Source organism: Heteronotia binoei, chromosome 2 (assembly GCF_032191835.1).
Source record: "Heteronotia binoei isolate CCM8104 ecotype False Entrance Well chromosome 2, APGP_CSIRO_Hbin_v1, whole genome shotgun sequence".
NCBI lineage: Eukaryota > Metazoa > Chordata > Lepidosauria > Squamata > Gekkonidae > Heteronotia > Heteronotia binoei.
Window position 1 is genome coordinate 59,734,131 of NC_083224.1, and position 25,621 is coordinate 59,759,751.

The following is a 25,621-nucleotide window of genomic DNA, read 5'->3' on the forward strand; positions in this document are numbered from 1 at the left end:
CATACGCAGGGCTCACTGTAACATGTGAATGGGGCTTTGAAATCCTGCCTTTGGGGATTCTTGAGACTGTGATTTTACAGCTCCCATCTCTGTTCAGGGTGTGGGAGAGATTTTCTCTGGCTTTTGGTACTGCAGTGAGAGAAGGGCATTACTAAACACCCATTCCTATGTCATTCATTCTAGTCTGCTTCCTCAGTTCTCCACCCCAGCATGAACAAAACTGGGCCCTATGCTAGTTTCTCTGGCTAAACCCTGAAAAGAGGGTGATAACTCTTAAAACAAAAATGGAAATGACTTGAAAATTACACTGATGAGTCATAAAAGAGACAGGGCGGTATGTATGGTGGGTGTGTCTATGCAGTATTTTCTGAATGCCTAACAGCAACAGTGAGGTATTGCATTATTTCTGCAGTAATATGTACTAGTATGGGGATTTCCTATTATAAAGAAATAGTAGGATTTGTATTAAATACATACCTAATATTTGTGTAGGGATCTTAGGAAGGATGCAGTGAATAGGAAGTTGTTTAGACATAAGAAGCACAGGGGCAAATCTGTATTTAACTACAAGGAAAAGCCCTGAAAATCTTTCAGTCTCTGTTATTCTCTCACAGGGCTGTAGAAAGGGTTACGGCTTCAAACTGTGCATTTGGAAACAAGGGATGACTACACAATAGGGAAGGGAAAAGGCAAAGGGACACCAAGGCAGGCAGAGCTTCTCTCCTTCCACTAGCCAAGAACTAGGTGCACTGAATGGGCTCTAGGGCTGCCAGCTCCACATTGTAAAATTCCTGGAGATTCGGGGTGGAGGCTAGGAAGGCAGGAGTTAGAGGGTTTAATGCCACAGAGCCCACCCTCCAAATCGGCCATTCTTTCCTGGGGAACTGAACTCTGTAGACTGGAAATCAATTGTAATGCTGGGAGATCTCCAGGTCCCACCTGGAGGTTGATAGTCCTGAGTGGACCTGTCAGAGGAATCTGATTGGTCCACAAATGGATTTATGGGGCTGATTGCTTTGTTCTGAGGAGGACTTTTTGGATCAGATTTTAGGAGAAAGTCACAGAAATATCCTTCCATGCTTATGTTCACATATGGACCTTCTGGGTTTGGAAGGCCAGGGTGAGGCATGATAACGCTCAGTAGGAGGGAGAAGAGTTCCAAGGAACCAAATGAAACAATGAGAGGCTTATGAGTTAAGGCGGTGTGTGTGTGTGTGGGGGGGGGTCCTTGACCTTTTGACCCTGCAGGCACTTTTGGAATTCTGACATAGGGACAATGGGCACAATAACAAAATGGCCACTGCAGGAGGTGAAGTGTCAAGGAGCGAGGTTATATATCTAAAACTCTAATACTACCTTTTCAATATTTCTGGCAGAAGCTCTGTTGAAGCAGGATGCCTTTTAATCTGCACAGCCGATCAGAAGCCACGCTAGCAAAAGCCCTGCCCACTTTCTAAAAGCACTTGGCAGGCGCCATGAAAGGTGTTGGCGGCCATGGTGCCCACAGTCACAATGTTGGGGACCCCTGAGCTACGGGAAAAAGGAGTGATATGGATTTTTCTGCCCTATTATAGGTTTCCAGCTAGCCACCACTAGAAGCAGAAGACTGAGTAAGATGAACCAGAAAGCTGGACTGAGGTGAATGTCAAGTATAATGGAGCAGGCCTTTCCTGTCCTTATAAAAACAGATTGATGATGACAATATGGACTTCCTAACCCACAGTTCATTTGCTCCATGGCCCAATGCATCCAACCAGTATGAGGCATCTTTAAATGAGGGACTGCTTCCTACTGAGGCTAGCTTGGGACAGAAGGGAATTGCTGTCCTGTCCTGGTGAAATCCTTCTTACTTCATTTTCTAGTAACAAATGTTTTAACACCAAGCACTGCACAGGGATTAAAAACCAACAAAACCAGTGATTTATTGGTTAATTGTTAAAAAGCAGGAAACCTGTGCATTACGTAGGGCTCTCCTGGAGTCACCAACGAGCTGATACAACATCCTACAAACACTTTGATTTCAAAATAAAGATTTTTTTTCAGCCCAGCTGAATATTAGAAACAACAATCATTATAGACAATGCCCACTGCTTCCTGACACAATCACACAACTCTTGTTATGAAAAAAAAATAGATATCTATGTACATTATATAAACACACATATATCACATAAATTAGGAGCAAGAGGAGGCTGTTTGTGGGGCACAGTGCCATGCTTCCTGGAAAGTAGGATTTTCCTTGGGGAAGGACCATGGAAAGGACTTGTGAGCCTTGCTCTCTTAAGCTGTTTAAGATTCACAATGATCTTGGCTTGAGATGCAAAGTATGGCCAAATAATTTCGGCCACTCTGCAGCTGGCACAGTTCAGACACCACTCCAAAGTGGACATCCATATACTCAGACTCCAGTGGCAAATCCCAGTTCCCCACATACAGTTGACTGTAGCATTCACTCCAAGTCAGCAGACCATTTGATGTTTTGAGAACTGTCCTTCAAGACAAAACAATGGCTGAGAACGGCCTGTTCCTTCTGCCTGGGTGAGTTCTGCACAGTGCCTCGGACAGCCAAAGGCATTGTAATGCCATTCAGAATCAACAGCAGCCAGAGTCCAATTGCAACAAAATAATAATGGTTCACAATAACCTACTTGAGCCAAAATATCAGCTGTAATTACCTGTGCTCCGGTCGGGAGCCAGCATGTACACTTTGCCCTGTGAAAGGGCTGGAGTCTAACACACACTGCTTGAGAAAGCAGCTTCAGGGCTCAAGGCCCACATCAGTGCATTGTGCTTAGAACAAGTCCTCTAAGCACAAGTGAGCCAAAACCAAGTCTGTGTGTGGCTCTTGCAGCTCTTTTTAGCTTCTCTCTTGTACTTCTTCCTCCTTCCACCCGCTGGAGTTCTTGCCAAACTTGTACACAAGCCGCCGACCATCTACTCGCTCTAGGATCTCCCGCTTGTAGTAATACCTGTGTGGAGGAAGGAGAAAGTCAAGGTCTTATCTAAAAGAAGTCTCAAAGTCACAAGAAATTTTGGGCAATGTTTGTTACTAAGGAGGGAACAAATATAATCCTGAACCAGTGGAAGCCTTCAAAAGTTAATGTAGATGGGGTTCCATTTTATTCTCAGAAACAAGATGGCTTAGTGATTTACAGAGCAATCCTAGTTCAATTTAACATCCTTCTAAATCCATTGAAGTCAATGGTTTGGAAGGGTGTAGCTCTCCTTAAGAATACACTGTTAAGAATACTGGAATTAGGATGGTGAGAACTGAGTTCAAATCCCTGCTGAAGTCACCAAGCACACACAGTAAAGTTGGGCTGATAATTCTCTCATCTCAGCCTAACCTACTGCTCATGGTTGTTGGGTGGGAGAAAAACAGGACTATTCAATCCATGTATGCTGTCCTGAGTTTTGTGGGGGAAAGGTGAGATTACAAATATGATGAATAAACCTATGAGGTAGGTTTAACTGAAGGAGTGTGACCTATTCATGGCGACCCAAGTTCATTTTGTGGTTGAGATTTTATGTCTGGGGATTCAAATCCATTAGTTGCCTCCTTTGCCAAAACCACCCATCCAGAAAATTAACATGGTACTAGTCCTTTTTTTTCCGGGGTGGTGGTGGTGGTGGTAGAAATCTTTAGTTTAGTCTTACACTCCCTACTCAAAGTAAACCTAGATGCATGCAACTGCATTGGCTCACGTCTACCCCTTGTTAATATCAGTGGTCCATTCCCTCCTCCTTTGCTGTCCCCTCACAGTTTAAAGGTGGATTCTATGTTAGTTAGGGTCCAACCTATTTCCCCCTTTTATTACTCTGTAGAGGGTTATGCCTTTTGTATAGCCCTACATAAATAATACACCCCACTTGCTTTGAAAAATAAAATCAACCCCCCCCCCACAAAAAACACCACCAGGAAAGAAATGCCACATGGCTTCAAATAAGGTATTTGCCTTTGATCAGAAATGAGTCGATGGAAATGTCCCCATAGCACAAGATTATAGAAAGCTGTGCTTCCTGTCCTACCAAATTATTGTTTTTTAAACTTCCCTCTCCCTCTGTCTTGTTGCCATGGCACCCACCTCATGGCCCGGCTCAGCTTCTCGTAAGTCATGCTACTGTTCTTCTTCTTCTGTCCCCAGAGCTGAGCCACTGCCTCAGAGCGCAGAAACTTGAAGATGCCTTCTCGCCGGTCTTCCCATTTCAGCAACCCCTCATTCATCTCTGGGTGGATTAGGATGTCCCGGATGAATTCCCACAGGTGGATGCCTCTTGGGGCTGCTTCAAAAGAGAAGAGGAAGGAAAACACATCACAAAATGGTCCCCATTTAGGATCAGCTGTCTGAATGCAAGGAGAAGATTCCTAGACTACAAGTTTCCATGGGTGTCAGAGTACAAGAAACTGGGCTGAGCATCTGAACCAGCTCTGCATTTCCTTGAGGGCAGGAGACTTGCCAGGCAGCTGGGCTGGTGCTATTCAGCCCAGCAAGAAGCTGGATTTCTGTTATAAAGGGAGACAGTTTGGCAGGCATGAGGGTGAGCATGTCCCTCTGGAATAAAACCACTAAAGCCACTGTCATGTCTGTGTGCTATGTAATGTTTCTGAATCTTTTTTTAAAAAAAAATTGTAAAAAATTACAGTCTCCCATCCAAGTACTAACTACACTTGCTTAGCTTCTGAGATCTGACAAGATCAACCTTGCCTGGGCTACTGAAGTCAGGCCATAATGTTTATGAATCTTGATTGTGCAGGTGCTTTCCCTGGGTTGAGGACTGGGATAAGCAACTCAAGGGGATGCTATGGGCAGGGGTACTGAACTGCATCTATATAACATGAGAACTGAGTCCCAAGGATGCTGGGGCAACCAATTCTGGGCTACAGGAAATGGCTAAAATGTCTTGAATTGTTCCTAGCCAAGAATGGGATTCACGTACAGTGTTTGCTCTTTTTGGTCTCCAGGCAATCTCTGCTCTCCTTGCTGACTTTCCTGGGTCGTCCCCTTTTCCGCTTTTTGAGGTCTTTCTTATAGTCACCTGCAGGAACAGGAGGAGAAGTATGATGAATACACTCTTATTCCTCAGAGCACATCCAGGACCAACTCTCACTCTATACCCATGCTCCTCTGGTTGCCAAGTTTTGCCTACCCCACTGGCTGCCAGCTTCCAAGAAACTAGTGCTTCTTTCTTTCTCAACAGTGGCTTCCACTATATGGAGTGGTCTCCATGAGGAAGCAAGAGGCATGCCATCCCTGGAGATAAAGCACTCTCTTTAGCCATTCCTTTTGCAAGAGAATTTAAGGGGATTTCTGATGATGATGAAAATGAAGAAGAAGTGCAGATTTATACCCCACCCTTCTATCTGAATCAGAGACTCAGAGCTGCTTACAATCTCCTTTATCTTCTCCCCCCACAACAGACACCCTCTGTGAAGTGGGTGAGGCTGAGAGAGCTCTCACAGAAGCTGCCCTTTCAAGGACAACCTCTGCCAGAGCTATGGTTAACCCAAGGCCATTCCAGCAGGTGCAAGTGGAGGAGTGGGGAATCAAACCCGGTGCTCCCAGATAAGAGTCCATGCACTTAACCACTACACCAAACTGACTCTTATGAAGGCAGTCTCTGGGATTTTAATCAGTTTTTAGCTGAGTTATGTCACTACTTTAATTATGAATTGTAAGCCACCTTGGGTCACAAAGGAAAAATAACGTGTAAATATTTTAATAAATAACTGATAACCACCATCCTTTCTCCTCATGTGCTACAACAATGTCTTCTCACTTACAAGCTCTGACTAAATTGTTTGTTTTCACATTCTGTCACTAAGAAGAGTATGTTTATGAATAGCTAAAACCAAAAGTCAAATTTTAAGAGAACTGGCTATTAAGACAACATTTACATCTGCTCCAATTTCACTTATCTTAGTTTCCATTCACTGATCTAACCAAATAAGCTAAACTGAAGCTTCTCATCCCAAACACCAGTGTTGGTTTGTTATCTCCAACTGCTAGGGAATGAATGATCTGGTTGCAGTTTACTTTCTATCCCTTCCTTGGCTGATTCAAGGACTTGACAGAATTCTCAGATATTAGAGACAACTTCTTCTAGTTCCAAGAGTCAAATTATACTATCCAGCTTTTTGTTTTTATTTTTTCCTAATACCATCAGACCATTTTCCCACTCAAAGTCACTCCCTCAAGTTGTTTTCCTCCCTGCAGCAGGAAGATAATAGCTCCCTGTTATCATCTCCTCTATGAAGAGACAAGGAACGGGAGTTGACTCTCAGGAGAAAATTTTATCCCAAGAATTAAGCAGTCCTCCCCTACTGCTAGTGTTCCACACACACACACACTCACATGGTGGCTTTAAGAACCAAATGTTAGGACAATGTTAAACCCAACTCTACATATGTGCCTTGGCCCCTGAAGTATGGACAGGCCCAACCTTGGTTTGTCCAACTGAGTCCTAGAACAAATATATACTATGGTTAGAAGATATTGGATTTATATCCCGCCCTCCACTCCGAAGAGTCTCAGAGCGGCTCACAATCTCCTTTACCTTCCTCCCCCACAACAGACACCCTGTGAGGTGGGTGGGGCTGGAGAGGGCTCTCACAGCAGCTGCCCTTTCAAGGACAACCTCTGCCAGAGCTATGGCTGACCCAAGGCCATTCCAGCAGGTGCAAGTGGAGGAGTGGGGAATCAAACCCGGTTCTCCCAGATAAGGAGCTGTGGCTCCTTGCTTCTTAGAGAAATGTTACTAGGATTTGACAATAACCCAGTTTTATTTGGATGGTGGATTTCTCATGATTACAGTCTCTCTCTACAGAGGAGCATCTGAACAAGGTATCCAAGGATTACATTTGTGACAGCAAAGCTAGAACATTCCGCTTACTGCTTATATTCTAAAGTGTGAGGTGGTTAAATTTGTAGGAAAATCATGGTTTCCTGGAAGCCCTTTCATAAAATGCTATACATAGACATGCTCAAAAGTTATTTTAATTTAGTTATGGTTAGTCTTCGCTTTACCAGATGCTCAGGAAACTGCTTTTTAAAGCAAAATAATAAAACTAAAGTTCTTTCCTGAAATACTAGAAAGATCCAAAATGTTGTAGACATTCATTTTCCCTCAAAATTTTATGTTTGGCTACATGCTTTTGGTAGAAAGGACTGAATTCTTTATTGTCCACCTGACCTAGTTTGCCTTTGTTGATGCAAGTCACTCTGTAAACAAAACGTCTCTGAAGGTATGGGCACATATTTTCTCTTTCACACACGCAGGCCCCCACTGATAAGCTCACACATTTCTCACCATCAGAAAAGGGACAGTGCTTCATATCTATGGGGTCAAGATCAAGGTCACTTCCACCGGAGTCCTGAGAGTGAGGGCTCTGTGACATAGTCCCTGAAGAGAAAGAAAAGCACATGAAATCTCAGATACTGAACCAAGTGGAAAGCCAGGACCAAACCTTTCTAGAGGGTTCTCCCAAATGTCCTCTGTTTGGCAAATATGGGTGAGGAAAAGGAAATCACATTCCGTCACCCCATTTCTAATACCCACATGCGAAGCATGAAAAAGCTGAATATAGCCCATAAAGCAAAGCTAGCTGTTGTCAGGATGCTCCTAGCCAACAGAAGCAGAGTTTATAGCTGGTTGGAACTGTTAAGACCAGTCTGCCCCTCTAATACTCAAGGCAGAGTTTACTGAGAGGTACTAGATGCTGAGAGCATACAGCAGCCATACCTGTGAGAGACCCAGAGCTGTCTGGTGACATAGCTCCAGATAAGTAGCCAAGGTCAGGTTGTGAGAAAAGGTTTGCTAACTTCATCTCCTCCAGGTACTCCTGAGAGCAAGAGTTTCCAAATTCTACAAAACAAAGAAGACAACTGGGAGTTAAACACACACATCAATCCACAACATCAGCAGCCATGAGAGAGAAAGAGAGAGAGAACCCAACCAAAATATTTCTCTTCTCACCTAAAGAGTTGGCATCCAAAAGGGACTCTTGGGAAACCTCCTCACTCTTCAACACGGACATAATCCAGGCCAGTTCATCTGGTACTGAAGCTGCAAGTAAGGAGAAAGATATATGCCTCAATATTCCTTGTGAATAAGACTGAATGTGTCATTATGGATTCTCCCCTTTGCATTGTCAAGGGACAAGCTGAGAGATGCTTTCCCAATTCTCTGAATGGAAGGGATTTATTAAGGTCAGCTATCAAAAAATCTGTGATGGGCTTTGAGAAATAGGGACCAAAGGACTAAATGCTGCTGCTCTTTTGGCTTTGGGCAGCAGCTGGTTGTACAGAAATTCAACAAATGAAGCTTTATCTGGTATGGGTATAAAAGGATTGGAAAAGGTTCACAGAGTGGATTGCTGGGTCTTTGGATGGTGTTACAGGCATGTGGGCTGAACCAGTCATAAAAGGTGGCAGCCACACAGTGGATTTCTAGCATCTCCAAATTGTTTCTGTGTGGCAACAAAGCCCTAAGATTTGGATCCATTCATTTTCCCTCAAGTTGTCAGTTCCTGCCTAGAGAGGGAACAGCCGCACTCACTGATTTCATGCAGACGATCATACAGTTCATCACCCAGGGGCCCAAAAATGAGTCCCAGCTGGTCCCGTGTGTATTGGCAAAGGGTGTAACCATCCATGTTGCAGCAGGAGAAGTCAATGGCACTGGCGTCGTACTTGTTCTTCTCCACATGGTAGCTGATCCACTCCAGGACTTGAGACTTGCTCCAGCAATGGGGCATCTCACCATACCATGTGGGTTTGCCTGCAGAGCGGGAAGGGAGGAGGGAGAAAAGAGCGGGCTTAGTCGAGCAGGTGCGGCACTGGTTATTGCTTTGCTGGTCTAGAACACTCTGCTGCCTGAACAGCACAGGGTGTGGCCCATTCATTTACGCACAAGATTTATCTTGCTTAGTCACTGTGGCTAACACGTACACCTGTCACCTGTTCTCTTATCTCTGAGCAGGCCCTTCCCCACCAAGATGAGGTCATTCAGGACAACAGTTTCTCAGTTCCAAGCTTAGTCAGTCAGGCCTCCATTAGAAGCCAACAACGGCAGCTTCTGCAGTGCTTAGTAACTTCCCCTACAAAAACTGCTCTTCTGCTTTTCACTGCTGGGAAGGTGAACTGGAAAAGTTCCCAGCAACTCTTCAAGCTACCCACTGTCTGCCTTGTTTAAAGAGAACCTGTGTAGCTCATAGTGCTTCAAAGGCAATAGTCTCTCCTATCCCTCCCAGGTCAGTTCTTTAAATAAGGAATGACCCATGGTTATTGGAGAGAGAAATGGTAACATTATCAACTATAATGTTAATAATAGCCCAATAAAATAGTTCAAAGCTTTTCCTATACATTATCTCAGTAATAATTAAGGAAAAGAGCCAGATAGCTCAGCCTAGCTTGATCTTGTCAGAATCTGGAAGCTAAGCAGGGTCACAGGAAACTACCAAGAAGACTGGGGTTACTATGCAGAGGAAGAAAATGGCAAACCACTTCTCCTTATCTATTCCCTTGAAAATCCATGGTCCAGGGGTCACCATGAGTTGGTTGCACGTTATTATTATTTTTAAAAAGGTAAAGGTAGTCCCCTATGCAAGCACGAAGTTGTTACTGACCCATTGGGTGATGTCACATCATGACACTTTCTTGGCAAACTTTTTACAGGGTGGTTTGCCATTGCCTTCCCCAGTCATCTACATTTTACCCCCACTTTACCGACCTTGGAAGGATGAAAGGCTGAGTCAACCTTGAGCTGGCTACCTGAACCCAGCTTTCACCAGGATCAAACTTAGGTCAAATTCAGTACTGCAGCTTACCACTCTGCATCATGGGGCTCTTAGATTAATATAGCCCAATTCAAGTGTTCAAAAGCTCTTCTTGTACATTATCCCAGTAGCAGTTAACGGTGTTGCTCAAAATTACCCATAAGAAGGGCAGAACTGGAGTCCCAATGAACCTCTGAGCTACCCATTCTGCACCTTGTTCAATACCATGTTTCCTACCACCCACCCAGTGTGCGCATTGCAAAAGCAAGACTGCACTGTGCTGCCATTGCCCTGTTAAGGGAAGCAACACCATGCTCCATGTCCAGTTCACCAGTGCACAGCATGTTCCCTGGGGGATACAAAATGCTGATTGACTTGCAGCAATAAGCCCTCAAACAACCTACCAGTTGTTTCTGTTGCCATGTGTAAGTTAGACAGTGGGAGAGGAAGGTTGTCATCATCTCCAAGGTGGGTCAGGAGGTCTGGATCTGGAGGCACTTCCTCGGACTGGTACATGGCAGAGATGTAGTTTGAAAGAAGGTTGCTAATCTCACAGGATCCTGCCATGGGATTTTCTGTCAAAAAATTTGACATAGTTAGATGTAGGGATGGATCCAGTCTGCTCCACCTTCAAGAACTTGTCCGTACAGCAGAGACAGCAATATCCCTCCTGTGTTTGTAATGATCAAGCATAGCCTTCAATAGGCTTGAAACCACCAGTTTTGTGAGAGTCATTTCTGATTTCCAGCAACTCCTTCAGATTCTCAGCAATCCTTCAGTTTCTCTGTGGCTGGAATTTGCCCAAGATTCACCAGCAAATGAGATGGGCTCCCCAAAACAAAGCCACAGAAAGCATATCCACAACAACAAAAGTTATATTCTAGTGATAATTTTAAAAAATCATTTGCCCATTGGCTGTGGCTAACCCACTATTTCTCTTGACTTGAATAACCCAGGATAGCTTGATTTCATCAGATCTCAGAAGCTAAGCAGGGTTAGCCCTGGTTGGTATTTGCATGGGAGACCACCAAGGACTACCACAGTTGCAAGGCAGAGGCAGGTAATGGCAAACAATCTCTGAGCATCACTTGCCTTGAAAACCCTATGAGGTCATCATAAGTTGGTTATGACTCCCCCCCCCCACCCCTCACTTCAAATAAAGAAGAAAAATCACAACAACTTCACTTTGGCCTTTCAACAAACTTAAAGTGCAGTAATGTTTGAGGGCAGGGATTAAAGGCAAGAAGTAGAACTTTTGAAGAATTATAAAAATATTTCTGCCCACCAACTGTCAATAATCACCGTGACTCAGAAACACAAGTTTGTATTTTAATTGGTTTTCGCCTTCTTTCAAGCATAAATGTAGCCCAAAATGTGTTTTTTAGTGTCTTGTAAAGCTGCCTGCTTTTGGCATCTGGTAATATGCCCAGCAAGTCCCTTAACAAATCCTCTGCAATGGGGCTGTGGCTTGGCAGCAGAGCACCTGACCTTGTACGCAGAAGGTTCCAGGTTTGATTCCTGATATCAACAGTTAAATTAGCTCAGACAGCAGGTACTAGGAAAGGCCTTTCTCTTTCTGATACTCTGGAAACTCAATACCAGCCAGAGTAGACCATACAGAGCTAGATGGCCCCATGATAGAATAAGGCAACTCCATATTCACTAGATGCTCGCAGATGGACAGAAGGTTCTGCTTACTCAATGTGATTGCTGGAAAAAAAGGCCTAGACTTTCCTGAATCACCCAGCCTCAGTTTAGCTCAGCCACAGCCGCTCCTGATCCGATTCCCTACTACAAAGTCAAGCACTTACAGAAACTAAATTGCCAGATTTTGAACCCAAACTGAACCAGCACAGGTCCAGTACATGTTCTTTTTCTATTACCAGAAGGGAGTCAGTTTGAAGCAGCTGATAAGAGTGCTGGATTGTGGACTCAAATCCCTTGTCAGCCTTTGATTATCTTGATTCACATCCACTCTCTCTCCCATAATTCACTTCACAAGGTTGTTGTGAACTCAAGGGGAAGGCAGAGGCACAATGCATGCCACCCGGGTAAGAAGGGCAAGATAAAGAAGCAATAACGGTGAGGGGGGAGGAAGAGAGAGAAAGAGAGAACAGGCTGCAAACTGACAGAGTGGGACTGCAGGATGCAAGTTTTTGTCTTCTCCAAGTCTGCAAAAACTGTCTGGCTGGCTCAGTTTGTGGTTCACCCTTAGTGCAGCCTTCCATCTCCAACCCTGGAATGTGAGATTTCTGTGGAAGATCATAGGCTCAGCGAATTGGGAAGAGAGATGAGGCAAGCAATCCTTCTGTCCCCATCAAAAGTGTTTGTGTTCTGGGGAACCTATTTGAACGATGCCAGCAAATACCTAACGCAGCAGTCCCGAAGAGAGCTAAACCCCGATCAGGCCGAGCCCCCCCCCTCTTTGTTACCTACCAGGCAGGTGTTCCTGCAGTTGTTAATCCACTCAGTAGTCGACTCAACAAGCCAAGTCCCAGCGAACTCTTGCCTCTCGCTCACCTGTGCCCTCCTATTCGTGACTCTACTCCTCTGTATGGCTTGGCCCCTCCCCATACCTGTCCCTTTATAGGGCGTCTCCCGTAAGACGATCTCCTCCTCTAGGGGAATTCCGAGGCCCAGGTACTTAGCTCCCGCCCCGGGGAATTTGCATAATGTGTGCCATCTGGGGCCGTGCCAGCTTACCTTGCCGGGAAATCTAGCTGACAGTTTAATCATTACCAGAGACCTGGCAGGGCCGGTGTGCCAGTTTCACCCAGGCCAGTGTTTTTCGGCCTTTCCTATCCGCACTGTTTGCTCATCAAAGCGGAGAAACCGGCTCGGTTCCCCCTCCCCCGCCAAGAATAGCTATATATATAAATGGGGGTGGGGCGAGGCTGAGGTCTCACCAGAGGAGCAAGGGGCGAGGGGGCATCTGACAGCCAACGAGGGCCAGGCTCGCACTTCGATAGTCTTCACCCTCACAACCCCCACCCCGCATGCATGTGGCGCAGTGGGCTCGAGACTTAAGACCGCGGCTGGCACGATTCATGCGCGAAAGACGCCACAAGACTGGCTACCGGCTTTCCAGGCTGATGGGGCTTCTGCCCGCTAGAGGGGTCCTGCTGCGCTTCCCCTGTGCCTCTGAGTGCCGACTGGAGGGGAGCGGCCTGGCTGGCGAGTTGCGCTGTGGAAAGAAGTTGCTGAGGCGGAGGCAACCGGGAAGAGCTGTGCCATTGCTTGTTCGACCACTGCCCCCTTCTGTCCCTCTTCTCACAAGTACTGTTCGCAGCCTCCTCCTCATTAACAATGTCAGTGTAATCTAGAAAACAGAAGAAAGGGATTTCTTAAAAAGAGGATACATTCAATCTGTCGCGAGCGTTTAATTCCATGGACAGACAAGGGAAATACAACCCAACCCCTCCCCCCCCCCCTACACGCACAATGGCATAAACAGGCTTCGTAAAAACAGCCATTGTCTCCCTGTTTTCAACGGGACGCCCTCTCTGTGTAGGGCCCTACCTTTGGGGGGAGGGGCAATTGGTTCTGGACTCTTGCTTCTGGTGACCTGGCAGCAATGCTTCCAGGCGGCTGAACTATTTACTCACAACAGCTTTGTGGTAAGACCAACAGCCCACCAAGCAGCCGGCCTAGCTGGCTGAGCCAGAGGCATTGTGCCTGTCACACCCTATTGACGTCAGGAGCTCATTGCTTGGCATTTCTGAGAATGCTGTCTGGCACTGGGTTTGCCCCAGGACTCTGATGCCACTTAGCACGCACTACATTAAACTGGCAAATTTCCCCACCTCTGCCTGGCATTTCCACTAACAATAACAGTGCATAGATCCTTGGGATTATATATTGGGCCCCCATTGGATTAGCAAAATGGGTAGATCTAGGTCATTGACTCATCTTTCACTTGTGGGAACGGAGATCACACCTTGGATTATACAGTCTCCCCATGGGTTCTTGTGCTTTTAGCACCAGCGCAGGAGACAGGAGTTCAACAGGTCAAGCCTTTCCAATATTTCCAGCTAACCTTCATGTGCTACTCACATAGCTGGTAAAGGCACCAATGCTAGGCAGGGGGTGCGTTAGCAATGCAGCCCTAATTCTGTGAGAGAAATAATTTCTTCACAGAAGCATTTCTGCACCTGCGCTACATGTGATTGTATGAACAGAGCAAAGACCACAACCTTTAGTAAGGCACATTTACACCGGAAAGAGACCACTCGGAAATCTCTGTAATTTACATCATAATCTTAAAACATTTACTTGAAAGTAAGTGTGTTATCACAATTGTCACCTTACCAAGAATAACATTAACACTTTACAGTGTTTGCAAATGGGAGAAATAAACCAATAAGGACAGATTCTAAGCAACCACCATGTTGACAGATATTTAGAATGGAGGCAAGGGAATGGGGAATGAAACTTTGAGTCTGTGACTGCCAGGACCATATTTCCTTTCAAGCCAGCAGTCCAAATGGCAGGAATTGGTCAGGATGTTTTAGACTAACATATAGTGAAGATCAGTATTCCCTCTAAGCCAGGGGTAGCCAAACTTGCTGAACATAAGAGCTGCATAGAATCAACGTCAGATGTTTGAGAGCCACAAGACATGAACATCAGATGTTTGAGAGCTGCAAGACAGGAAGGAAGGAAGGAAGGAAGGAAGGAAGGAAGGAAGGAAGGAAGGAAGGAAGGAAGGAAGGAAGGAAGGAAGGAAGGAAGGAAGGAAGGAAGGAAGGAAGGAAGGAATACAAATAGATAGGGAGAGGAAGAGAGAGGTGGAAAGAAAGTGATTTTAAATGCACTCTCCAAACTTCCAGCTGGCTTGGCTTTGAGAAGTGGTTTAAAGAGACAAATGCCTTCTCCAAACTGGCCGACGGGGCAGTGGGGGCTTCAAGAGCCCCACAATATGTGTGAAAGAGCTACATTTGGCTCCCAAACTGCAGTTTGGCCACCCCTGCTCTAACCTGAGGAGTTTTGTTAAAGTTGTGAGCTATTGCATAAATTAGTTTGCTCTGGGTCCATTTTTCCTGAGCTAAGGCAAAAAGTGTGAGCCAGAGGCTAAAAAACTGTGACTCAGCTTAGAGGGAATACTGGTGAAGATAATGAATAGACATTGTTTCAGGTTTCATTATTTTAAAAACTTAATATTAAAAAATGTGTACTTCTTAGTAATCTGTGGGTGATTCACTTTATATTTGTACAACAAAGTATTTTTGAGGAATGTGTTTTGAAAGGCCTGTTACTGGATGTGTGTTCATACAGACGTTGCCTCCAAAGAAAGGTCAAAACCCATTGAGTGACAGCATTTCTTCATGCTGAATAAGAGCCAAATGCCTTCTGCTCTTATTCTTCAAACTGGGCTCCATAAGGTGGCTGGTAAATTTGGGCTGGACCAGAGGCAATCTCCATCTACTGGAGCTGTTGCAACTCCAAAATGAATATCTTCTAGCACAGGGGTCCTCAACCTACGGCCCGCGGGCCAGATGCGGCCCGCTGAGGACGTTTATGCGGCCCGCCGGGTTATGGCAAAATCAGACCGGAAGTGACGTTCGACCTAAACTTGCGTTAGCAACGCACACTTCCGGCACTGGGCTGAGGCGGCGGAGACAGAGTGTGAGGTGATACCGAGGTGAGGTGAGTTCCCAGGCCAGGGTGTGTGGTGTGGGGAAGGGAGAGAGATGCAGAAGACGGAGAACTGACGGCCCGCGGCCTTGTATAGTAACGGCAGTCCGGCCCTCCAACAGTCTGAGGGACAGTGAACTGGCCCCCTATTTAAAAAGGTTGAGGACCCCTGTCAGTTCTCATGTCAGGAATGCACGTGATAGTAGGCTTAAAACTATGCCCGTCAGGCTGTTTTATTTTCATCTGGCAACCTCCTGGCTGACCTACCTGTCCAGCTTTGGGGTTGCTTCTCTCATTACCTCCCTATAGAACCATTTCTCCATTCCTTGAAGATAGTTACAGTTTGTAAGAACTGTATTTATTTATTTATTTATTCAAAGGGTTGGATCTGGCCAGCTTTCCCACTCTATCTTGCCCAGTTCTCTTCCTTCCTAGAAACCCCATCCCACATGGCCTTTGCTCATGCAAGTCTCATGATCCCAAACTCTTTGGCTGTCCAAGCAGACCCTGACCTTCCTTTTTCACCTGCAGAATATCTGTTTGGCTCCATCCCCATGCCTTTGTGCCTGATAGCAGACCTTCAAGGCAATTCAAAATAAAACAAGAACACAATGTCATAAAGATAATAACATTTTAATGTTCGTCCCCTTGCAGCAGTGCTGAGATCACAGCCAGCATGTGCCTAGGAGGCCTTGTATCTGCAGAGGATCACAGTTATATTGCCCACAGAAAATTCATCTCACCAAGTCACCAGGTGAAGCCAGTTGGCCATATCCTGCTGTTTCCTTCCAGGGTCAAGAAGTTTATGTGAATTGTTATTTTTTTGCTGCTGTGGTCATGTCCGTTGTGGCTGCTCATACTGTGATGCTTGCTCCACTTCCCTGGCTCCAGGATCCAATTTGCTAAAAAGAGAGAGAAAAGCATTAAAATAAGCAGTCATTGACACGACTACCCTCTAGTGGCTGGTAAATGTTCCAGTTGACGAGATCCCAAGCAAATATGTGAAAGAGTGAACTGAAAATAAATTAAATGGTGGGTGGGATATACCTCCACAAACCAGTGGCCTCAGCCTCATGCAGGGGTGGGTGTAGGTTGCCACCCTGCTGCTCTTCCTTCCGTCCGAAGCCTTTTTCTAGGGCTGTTTTTGCCTCCCAATCCACCCCTGACCCACTTGCTGGGAAGCTTTGACCCTCCCTCCACATATCCTGCTAAATCAGTTGATAAAGCTGCATGGGTTTCATGTTTGGTGGTGGGGGGGAGACATTTAGTTTTGTGCAATTAGGCAAAAAATATTCCACAATGAACCTGTGACCCTGAGTGAGAGAAGAGGGTCACCTTGGGTTGGTTCTGGTTCCCCATTGTGCATTTTGGCTGAATGCTTATTTGACTAATCAAGTATCAGTTGGTTAATTTACCATATTTTGTGGCTATGAATGGAAACATGGTTAGTCCATTAGACATGAATAGTAATCTGATGGGCTTCCTGCTGCAATATGGCAAATTTTGTTTTCTTATTTATACTGCACTTTCCCCCCAATGGGAACCAAAAGCAGCATACAACATCTTTCACCTCAATTTTACCTTCACAACAACCCTGTGAGTAGGTTAGGCAGAGAGCATGACTGGCCCATAGTCACCCAGCAAGCATCTGTGGCAGAGTGGGGATTCAAACCTGCTTCTCCCAGACCTTGGTCTGATACCCTAACCACTAGAACAGCCAGCGTAGTAATCTTCCCCATTGTGTGTAGCATGGCAGTTGCTTGTTGGACTTTGATGAGCAGAGGGCACCCCTAGGGTGTTGACAATAACAGGTCTCTTGAAGGGTGCTTCTTGCCACAATATAGTATGTGTCTTTTTTTGAGGGGGGTTCCTCTCATTGCTTCCAGTGCTCACAGGCTTGCCATTGCTGCAGTCTCAGATGAGCGTAAGACCTGGCTTGAAGAAGGAAAGAGTGGAAGTGAAAAATGCTGTTGTCTAATAACAACTGCTGTTCCACTACCGATTCTAGATCATCGCATATCATGCCTTTGGGACAGAGAAACAACACTCTTGGCCCAAAACATCCTGCAAGATTGTTTTGCTACAGTCTGTGCAGTCCTAACAGAATTGCACCCTTTTACATGGATCTAGAAAGATGTAACTATGCTTAGGATTGCATTGAGCCTAGCAACAACTGTATATTCTACAGGGTGGTTCCATGGATCCCCATGGCTCAGTGACTCCTAAAGCCTTGCATTGAATTACGTCAGTGAGATATTAGTCAAAGCAAACCATGCCCGCAGGTAAAACCTGAACTACCAGCTCAGACTTCAGTTCTGTTCTATCAAGACAGATTTGGGTCACCCATGCCAGATTTCACCCTGGGCAGAAGGGTGTACACAGATCAAAAGTAGAACAAGAGACTGGTCATCACATATATACGTGAAGATGCCATCGTACTAAAGATTAGAGAAATTCAAGGAAGGTAGTTCTGTCAATGCCTGTTAGTCATAGTTACTTAAGAGGAGGGGTGGAATTCTAGCCGGAGCTCCTCTGCATATTAGGCCACACACCCTTGATGTAGCCCAAGGGTGACCAACAGTAGCTCTCCAGAAGTTTTTGCCTACAACTCCCATCAGCCCCAGCCATTGACCATGCTGGCTGGGGCTGATGGGAGTTGTAGGCAAAAAACATTTGGAGAGCTACTGTTGGCGACCCCTGATGTAGCCAATCCTCCAAGAGCTTACAAGGCTCTTTTTTGTAAACTCTTGGAGGATTGGCTACATCAGGGTGTGTGACCTAATATGCAAAGGAGCTCCTGTTAGAATTCTACCCCTGCTTAAGAGAACCTCTATGTACAGAGGCAGTACCCAAAGCCTGCATTTGCTGGAATGAGGGCAGGCAATGGGATTGCCACTGCCCTGCTTGTGGGCTTCCAGTAGGCAACTCACTGTGGGAAAGAAGATGTGAACTAGATGGATCAGGTCCCTTTTGAGGTCCTAGTGATTCCTGGATACAGATTCTTACTTCACTTCCAACCCTGCTCAAGTATCAGCCATCTCTTTGCATGATTAATTGCATAATCTAGCACTTGTGGTCTTCTAATAACATATCCAATCAGAGCCTAAAATAATGACTAGGATTTATCATTTGCCACATTCAATTTGAACTTCTCAGATTCTTGCTTCTACCTCTATGGAGTTTGGGATTGGCCCCTCCTGCTCAAAATCTGCTCAAACAGTTGGTTTGAATTACTACTGAGCAGACCTAGTTGTTTAAACTGCTGACTAGATCCAAGGAAACTATTTTTGCCATGTCTATAAATGTTCTTTAATAGTTTAAAATGGTTGTAATTTTAGATTTTTAGAAATAATTCCTTTATCACATTAGATGATAACTCTTGTTAGAATTTTATGTTGTAACCTGCCCTGAGCCCACTTTGGCAGGAAGGGCAGGATAGAAGTCATACTAATAAATAAATAAAATAACAAGGCCAAAACCCATCCTGACATTACCGGTTCTCAAAGCTGTATATGTGCCACATGGGGTTGGTAACCATGAAATAAGAAAACAACTCTTTGGTGGGATCCTCATGCTCACCTTGTCGACACATATTTTCTCTTCAACAAGGAAGCTGATAACATGGCATCAAAATGTTGCAGGATTACAACACAGAATTTGGTAGAAAACAAAACAACCCCCCCCCCCCAAAAAAAAAAAAATGTTTTGAAAGCAACCAGCAGAATAAAAACAAAATAGCAAAAAACTGTATGTCTTTAAATGTAGCTGAGATAAAACACAGCAGATGGTCATACACACAGTGGTTAGTAACAGACTCTACAGGATGAAATATTCTCAGGGTTGTTGCTAAATTGCTTTGTCATGTGAGTTAAAAATTGACTTCAAGTCAGCATGATTGCTACCTTTGATAAGTTTTTGCAATAATTTCCCTTTCGCAATACATTTCCTTTTGAAATTACTACAGCAGATCCTACACAGACAGCTTCACTCCTCGATCCTCATCCTCAGGGTTTATTTTTCTGAGATCTGTTCCACAGAGCAATCAATATAATAATCAGGCAGATAAAGCGTTAGGCGTTGGATTAACACAACCATGATGTTGGGGGTTTTTTAAAGTTACATGCCCAGAAGATTATCAAAGTCTAGTAAACACAGCAATATTATCAGTGGGCTGGGGGGACTCTGAATATCATCTCAAAAATGGGTACTGGATTCAGTGTTTACCACCATGAGAATACTAGTCTGTACCTAGATTCAGATGGTCTGAACTGGTCTGAAGCAGACTTGTTAAGCAAACTTCACCCCTGGTCTGAAGCTTAACATTAGAGCCACATAGAATAAATGTCAGATGTTTGAGAGCCTCGAGGAAGGAAGGAAAACAGATGAAGAAACAGGGAGGGAGAGATGGAAAGAAAGCAACTTTAAATGCATTCTTCAATGAACTTGGAGAAGTGATTTAAACAGAGAAATGTCTTCTCCAAGCTGGCTGATGGGGCAATGTGGGTTTCAAGAGAGACACAATATGTGTGAAAGAGCCACATGTGGCTCCTGAGCCACAGTTTGGCCACCCCTGGTCTGAAGCAATAGAACAAAGTTTGAGTCCAGTGGCACCTTTAAGACCAACAAAGTTAAATTCTGGGTATAAGCTTTCATGTGCATGGACACATCTTCCCCAAACCTTACATATAGGTGGTGGGCAGTGTTCCCTCTAAGCTGTTAGTATGAGCTGACTCACAGATTTTTAGCCTCCAGCTCACACATTTTTGTCTTAGATAGGAAGGATGACCCCAGAGCACACTAATTTATGCAATAGCTCACAACTTTAATGCCAGTAGCTCACAAAGTAGAATTTTTGCTTACAAGACACTGCAGCTTAGAGGGAACATGGGTGGGGGAGGGGTTAGTTGCCAGGAAGGGCTTGTTAGAGTCAAGGTGCATAAGTAACTGACTGATAAGTACAGCTAGATTAAAGCGGTAAATCCTGTGAATGGAAGCAAATTAACATACAAATACAAGTATTAACAAACAGATGTGAGAACTAAATTTGAGTCCAGTCTCACCTACAAGGTCAGCAAAGCTCAATTCTGGGTATAAGCAAGAACTGAGAGACTTAGCACGTGTAGATGCACACTTTTCCAGATATGTTGAAGCAGATATCCTCAAGGTTTACATATAGGTAGAGAGAGGGTGGGAGTGGGGGTTAGTTGCCAGGAAGTGCTAAGTCAAGATGCATAAGTACAGCTAAGACTGGAATAATGCATTCGGTAAGGTCTATGAATAACAGCAAAGTAGCATCTTCCTGGCAACTAATTCCCCTCTACCTATATGTAAGGCTTGAGTAAAACTGTTTCAATGTATCTGAAGAAGTGTGAGTGCACACAAAAGCTTATACCCAGATAGGGTTGCCAGGTCCAACTCAAGGAATATCTGGGGACTTTGGAGGTGGAGCCAGGAGCAAGGATGTGATAAGCACAATTGAACTCCAAAGGGAGTTTTGGCAATCACATTTAAAGCGACCACACACCTTTTAAATGCCTTCCCTCCATTTGGAAATAATTAAGGATAGAGGCACCTTCTTCTGAGGCTCACAGAATTGGACCCCCTGGTCCAATCTTTTTGTAAGTTGGAGAGTGTTTTGAGGAGAGGCACCGGATGTTATGCTGAAAATTTGGTGTCTCCACCTTAATCAGAGACCCAGATATCCATGAACTGATTCTCCATTATACCCTATGGGGTCTCCATAGGGAATAACGGAGTGCCCAGCAGACATTTCCCACCTCCCGCTTTCTGATAACCCTAAAGCAGGAGGAGGTCCTCCAAACTGAGGGATCACCTGCCCCTACCTGGGGATTGGCAACCCTATACCCAGAATTAAACTTTGTTGATCTTAAAGGTGCCACTGTTACTGGACTCAAACTAAAGTGGCACCTTTCAAAGGGCACTTAAGAGGTGATGGTTTCTGCTGATTTCCCCTCCCATAGTGGACCCCATTATGCCGTTTCTGAGGGTTTGCTGATCTCCTCAAATAAAATTTCAGGGAGCTCCATGAGGTAAAAGAAGAAGACGACACTGGATTTATATCCCACCCTCCACTCCGAATCTCAGAGTGGCTCACAATCTCCTTTATCTTCTTCCCCCACAACAGACACTCTGTGAGGTGGGTGGGGCTGAGAGGACTCTCACAGCAACTGCCTTTCACAGACAACCTCTGCCAGAGCTTTGGCTGACCCAAGGCTATTCCAGCAGGTGCAAGTGGAGGAGTGGGGAATCAAACTGGTTCTCCCAGATAAGAGTCCATGCACTTAACCACTACACCAAACTGACTCTCATGAGGCAGTCTCTGGGATTTCAATCAGTTTTTAGCTGAGTTATGTCACTACTTTAATTATGAATTGTAAGGCACCTTGGATCACAAAGGAAAAAATGTGTAAATATTTTAATAAATAATTGATAACCACATCCTTTCTCCTCAGGTGCCACAACAATGTATTCTCACTTACAAGCACCGACTAAGTGTTCACAAACTTATCAAACTGGCTCTGGTGAGGGGAGTTGGCAGAAATTAGGGTTGCTAAATCCAATTCAAGAAATATCTGGGGACTTTGGGGGTGAAGCCAGGAGACTTTGGGGGTGGAGCCAGGAGACACTGGAGCAAAGCCAGGAGCAAGAGTGTGACAAGCATAATTGAATTCCAAAGGGAGTTCTGGCCATCACATTTAAAGGGACCGCATACCTTTAAAATGCTTCCCCCTCATTGGAAATAATGAAGGATAGGGGCAGCTTCTTTTGGAGCTCATAGAATTTGACCCCTTGGTCCAATCTTTTTGAAACTTGGAGGGTATTTTGAGGAGAGGCACTGGATGCTATGCTGAAAATGTGGTGCCCCTATTTCAAAAAACAGCTTCCCCAGAGCCCCAGATACTCGCACATCAATTCTCCATTATACCCATCGGAATCAGTCTCCATAGGGAATAATGGAGTGCCCAGCAGACATCCCCTCCCCCCGCGTGCTTTCTGAATTCTGATGACCCTGAAGCAGGCGGAGGCCTCCAAACTGAAGGATCTCCTGCCCTGCACTTGGGGACTGGCAACCCTAGCAGAATTGTCCCCTCTTAAGAAACATAAGGGCACTTAAGTTTTCTTAACTGCATGGGTGAATACAAGTCCTCTGTTTGTTATTTTAAAAAATAACTATTGTGACCTTTAGAATTAGACTTCAAAGTCTGTGGCCAATGCCTTTTGAATTTTCAGGAACTTGCTTGTGTGAGCATTTTCCCACTAGGCAGCAAAATTTCTAGAAATCGAGGCCTCTCTGCCCTGCCTTGCTCTCTCCTTCTGCTCCAGCAGAGTAAATTATTTGACTTTCATGATTTAAATAGGTCATGCGTTAGCTTTTGACACCACATTCAGATTTATCTTAGTAGGTTTAAAAAAACCCCCACAGAATATACACCAGCTCTATTAGAGAAACCAGGTACAACACACCCACTTGCAATTATTTTGGTAACTTAATTAGAAAAAAGAGGTGAGAAGGAGCCGCACTTCATAGCAATAATCTTGGGACTCTCTCATTCTTCTCCTTCAACCATAGGGGTGTTCTTAAGTACAGATACCTGCTGGACCCCTCCCATTACATTCCCTACCAAGAATGGTGATTTACTAGGTCACCAAAGTTTGCAGGGAGGACAGCTGGCTGCCATTGTTGTGTTCAGAATGGCTAAAGGGATAAACTGAAGCCTAGAAAAGACTGGAAAATGTTGGAAAAGCAGCTCCAGAGTAAAAAAAGAGTTACTTAAGCGGATCCTTCTAAAACATGAACATTGTAAGCATGGAATAAAATCACAAGCAGATAGTGGCCAAATCTGCACCCCCGTAGAGTCTGAGGAGGACAGAGTTGCCATAGCCACATGCATGTTTGTTTTGACCTTTACCAGGAAAACAACTTGTGCAGAACAACCTTGAACCTCAGCCTCTGAGAAGAAGAGAGCCACTCCCCTCTCCTGTTGCCTATAGCTGCCTATTGCCTATAGCTGCCTACTGCCACCTGCTGCTCTATACAGACAGGCAGGAAGTCAATCTGTGGATCTATGGCGAGGACCAACTTGAATTCTCATCACTATATCCAATCATAGCCCTTGGCCAAAGTGAACTGGTCCAGACCTACATACAGAGCAGCAGTTTAAAATGAAAGAATGTAGACTATGCCTGAACACTTTTCAGATAGATCCAGGTGGGTAGTCTTGTTGGCCTGAAGCAATATAACAAAGTTAAGAGTCTAATGGCACCTTTAAGACCAACAATGTTTTTATTCAGGGCAAGCTTTTGTGTACAGGCACACTTTGTCAGACAAAAATATGGAATACAATGAACAGTGCTACATATAGGTAGAGGTTGGTGAGTTAGCATGCAAAATAGTGAAAATGTTTTTAATGTTCCCTATTGTTACTACTAATCTGATTTTGTTTCTTCCCTTCCACTAGCTGATGGTGCCCTCCATTAAGAAAAACAAAGAATATCACTGGAGCAGAAGCAGTCTTAGGTGAAGCTCTGCTGTCAGCTGGCCCTATATATGAGGTTTTGAAGGGGGAAAGTTGTGAAGAGTAGAATCAAAGGTCATGAAATGCAAGCAATATTCAGAGGTTGAGTTTATGTACCATTGAGATGTACCAAGAAAAATACAAAGGCCACTGAAAATAGCAGTAACTGGTGATAGTGTAGTTTCCTAAATTTTGCTCATCCAGTTAACACTTTTAATAGTAAAAACCAAGACATGGAATTTCTTCACCATGTAAATTCACCAATTAAATGCATTCAAACTTCTTTATGAATTCTAACCCAGCAATTGCACACTGAAACCTCTTTTTGAGAATCTTTTCTTGGTGATTGCATTAGAAAGCTTAACCACGAATTCTGTTTCTTCAGTCATAAATTGATTTGTGAAAACTTTTGCTGGAAAGCGAGAAATGGGTACAGTTTATCTCTTATTTTGAGCTTACCCAGTTCCTATACAGTAGCAGTTCAAAACTTATAGAGCAATTAATACAATTTGAATCAATGTGAATTTGGAACCAATTTTTGCTACAATATCCAGTAATTTATTAGTGGTTGAGGTAACTTCTTTTTCCTTCCTCTTAATTTCCACCCTCCCTTTGATGTAGCTAAGGTTTTAATTCAAGTTTGTGTTCTTAAGAACATAAGAACATAAGAGAAGCCATGTTAGATCAGGCCAATGGCCCATCCAGTCCAACATTCTGTGTCACACAGTGGCCAAATATATATATATATATATATACACACACACATACACACTGTGGCTAATAGCCACTGATGGACCTCTGCTCCATATTTTTATCTAACCCCCTCTTGAAGGTGGCCATGCTTGTGGCCGCCACCACCTCCTGTGGCAGTGAATTCCACATGTTAATCACCCTTTGGGTGAAGAAGTACTTCCTTTTATCCGTTTTAACCTGTCTGCTCAGCAATTTCATCGAATGCCCACGAGTTCTCGTATTGTGAGAAAGGGAGAAAAGTACTTCTTTCTCTACTTTCTCCATCCCATGCATTATCTTGTAAACTTCTATCATGTCACCCCTCAGTCGACGTTTCTCCAAGCTAAAGAGCCCTAAGCGTTTCAACCTTTCTTCATAAGGAAGGTGTTCCAGCCCTTTAATCATTCTAGTTGCCCTTTTCTGAACTTTCTCCAATGCTATAATATCCTTTTTGAGGTGCGGCGACCAGAACTGCACACAGTACTCCAAATGAGACCGCACCATCGATTTATACAGGGGCATTATGATACTGGCTGATTTGTTTTCAATTCCCTTCCTAATAATTCCCAGCATGGCGTTGGCCTTTTTTATTGCAAACGCACACTGCCTTGACATTTTCAGTGAATTATCTACCACGACCCCAAGATCTCTCTCTTGGTCAGTCTCTGCCAGTTCACACCCCATCAACTTGTATTTGTAGCTGGGATTCTTGGCCCCAATGTGCATTACTTTGCACTTGGCCACATTGAACCGCATCTGCCACGTTGACGCCCACTCACCCAGCCTCAACAGATCCCTTTGGAGTTCCTCACAATCCTCTCTGGTTCTCACCACCCTGAACAATTTAGTGTCATCCGCAAATTTGGCCACTTCACTGCTCACTCCCAACTCTAAATCATTTATGAACAAGTTAAAGAGCATGGGACCCAGTACCGAGCCCTGC

The 25,621-nt window shown here is 44.5% G+C and overlaps 1 protein-coding gene across 1 annotated transcript; it reads right to left on the reverse strand.

Annotated features, from left to right (window-relative positions):
• Nucleotides 1-1,897: 1,897 nt before the first annotated feature.
• On the reverse strand, nt 1,898-16,199 carry ELF3 (E74 like ETS transcription factor 3). Its single transcript, XM_060231121.1, has 10 exons — nt 16,153-16,199; nt 12,212-13,094; nt 10,180-10,350; nt 8,557-8,778; nt 7,975-8,064; nt 7,741-7,863; nt 7,309-7,401; nt 4,939-5,037; nt 4,086-4,284; nt 1,898-2,969 (listed from the first exon to the last, which is right to left on the reverse strand). The coding sequence occupies exons 3-10, from the start codon at nt 10,340-10,342 to the stop codon at nt 2,858-2,860; spliced, it is 1,101 nt and encodes a 366-aa protein (XP_060087104.1). The 5' UTR covers nt 10,343-10,350; nt 12,212-13,094; nt 16,153-16,199; the 3' UTR covers nt 1,898-2,857.
• Between the last annotated feature and the right edge of the window lie 9,422 nt (nt 16,200-25,621).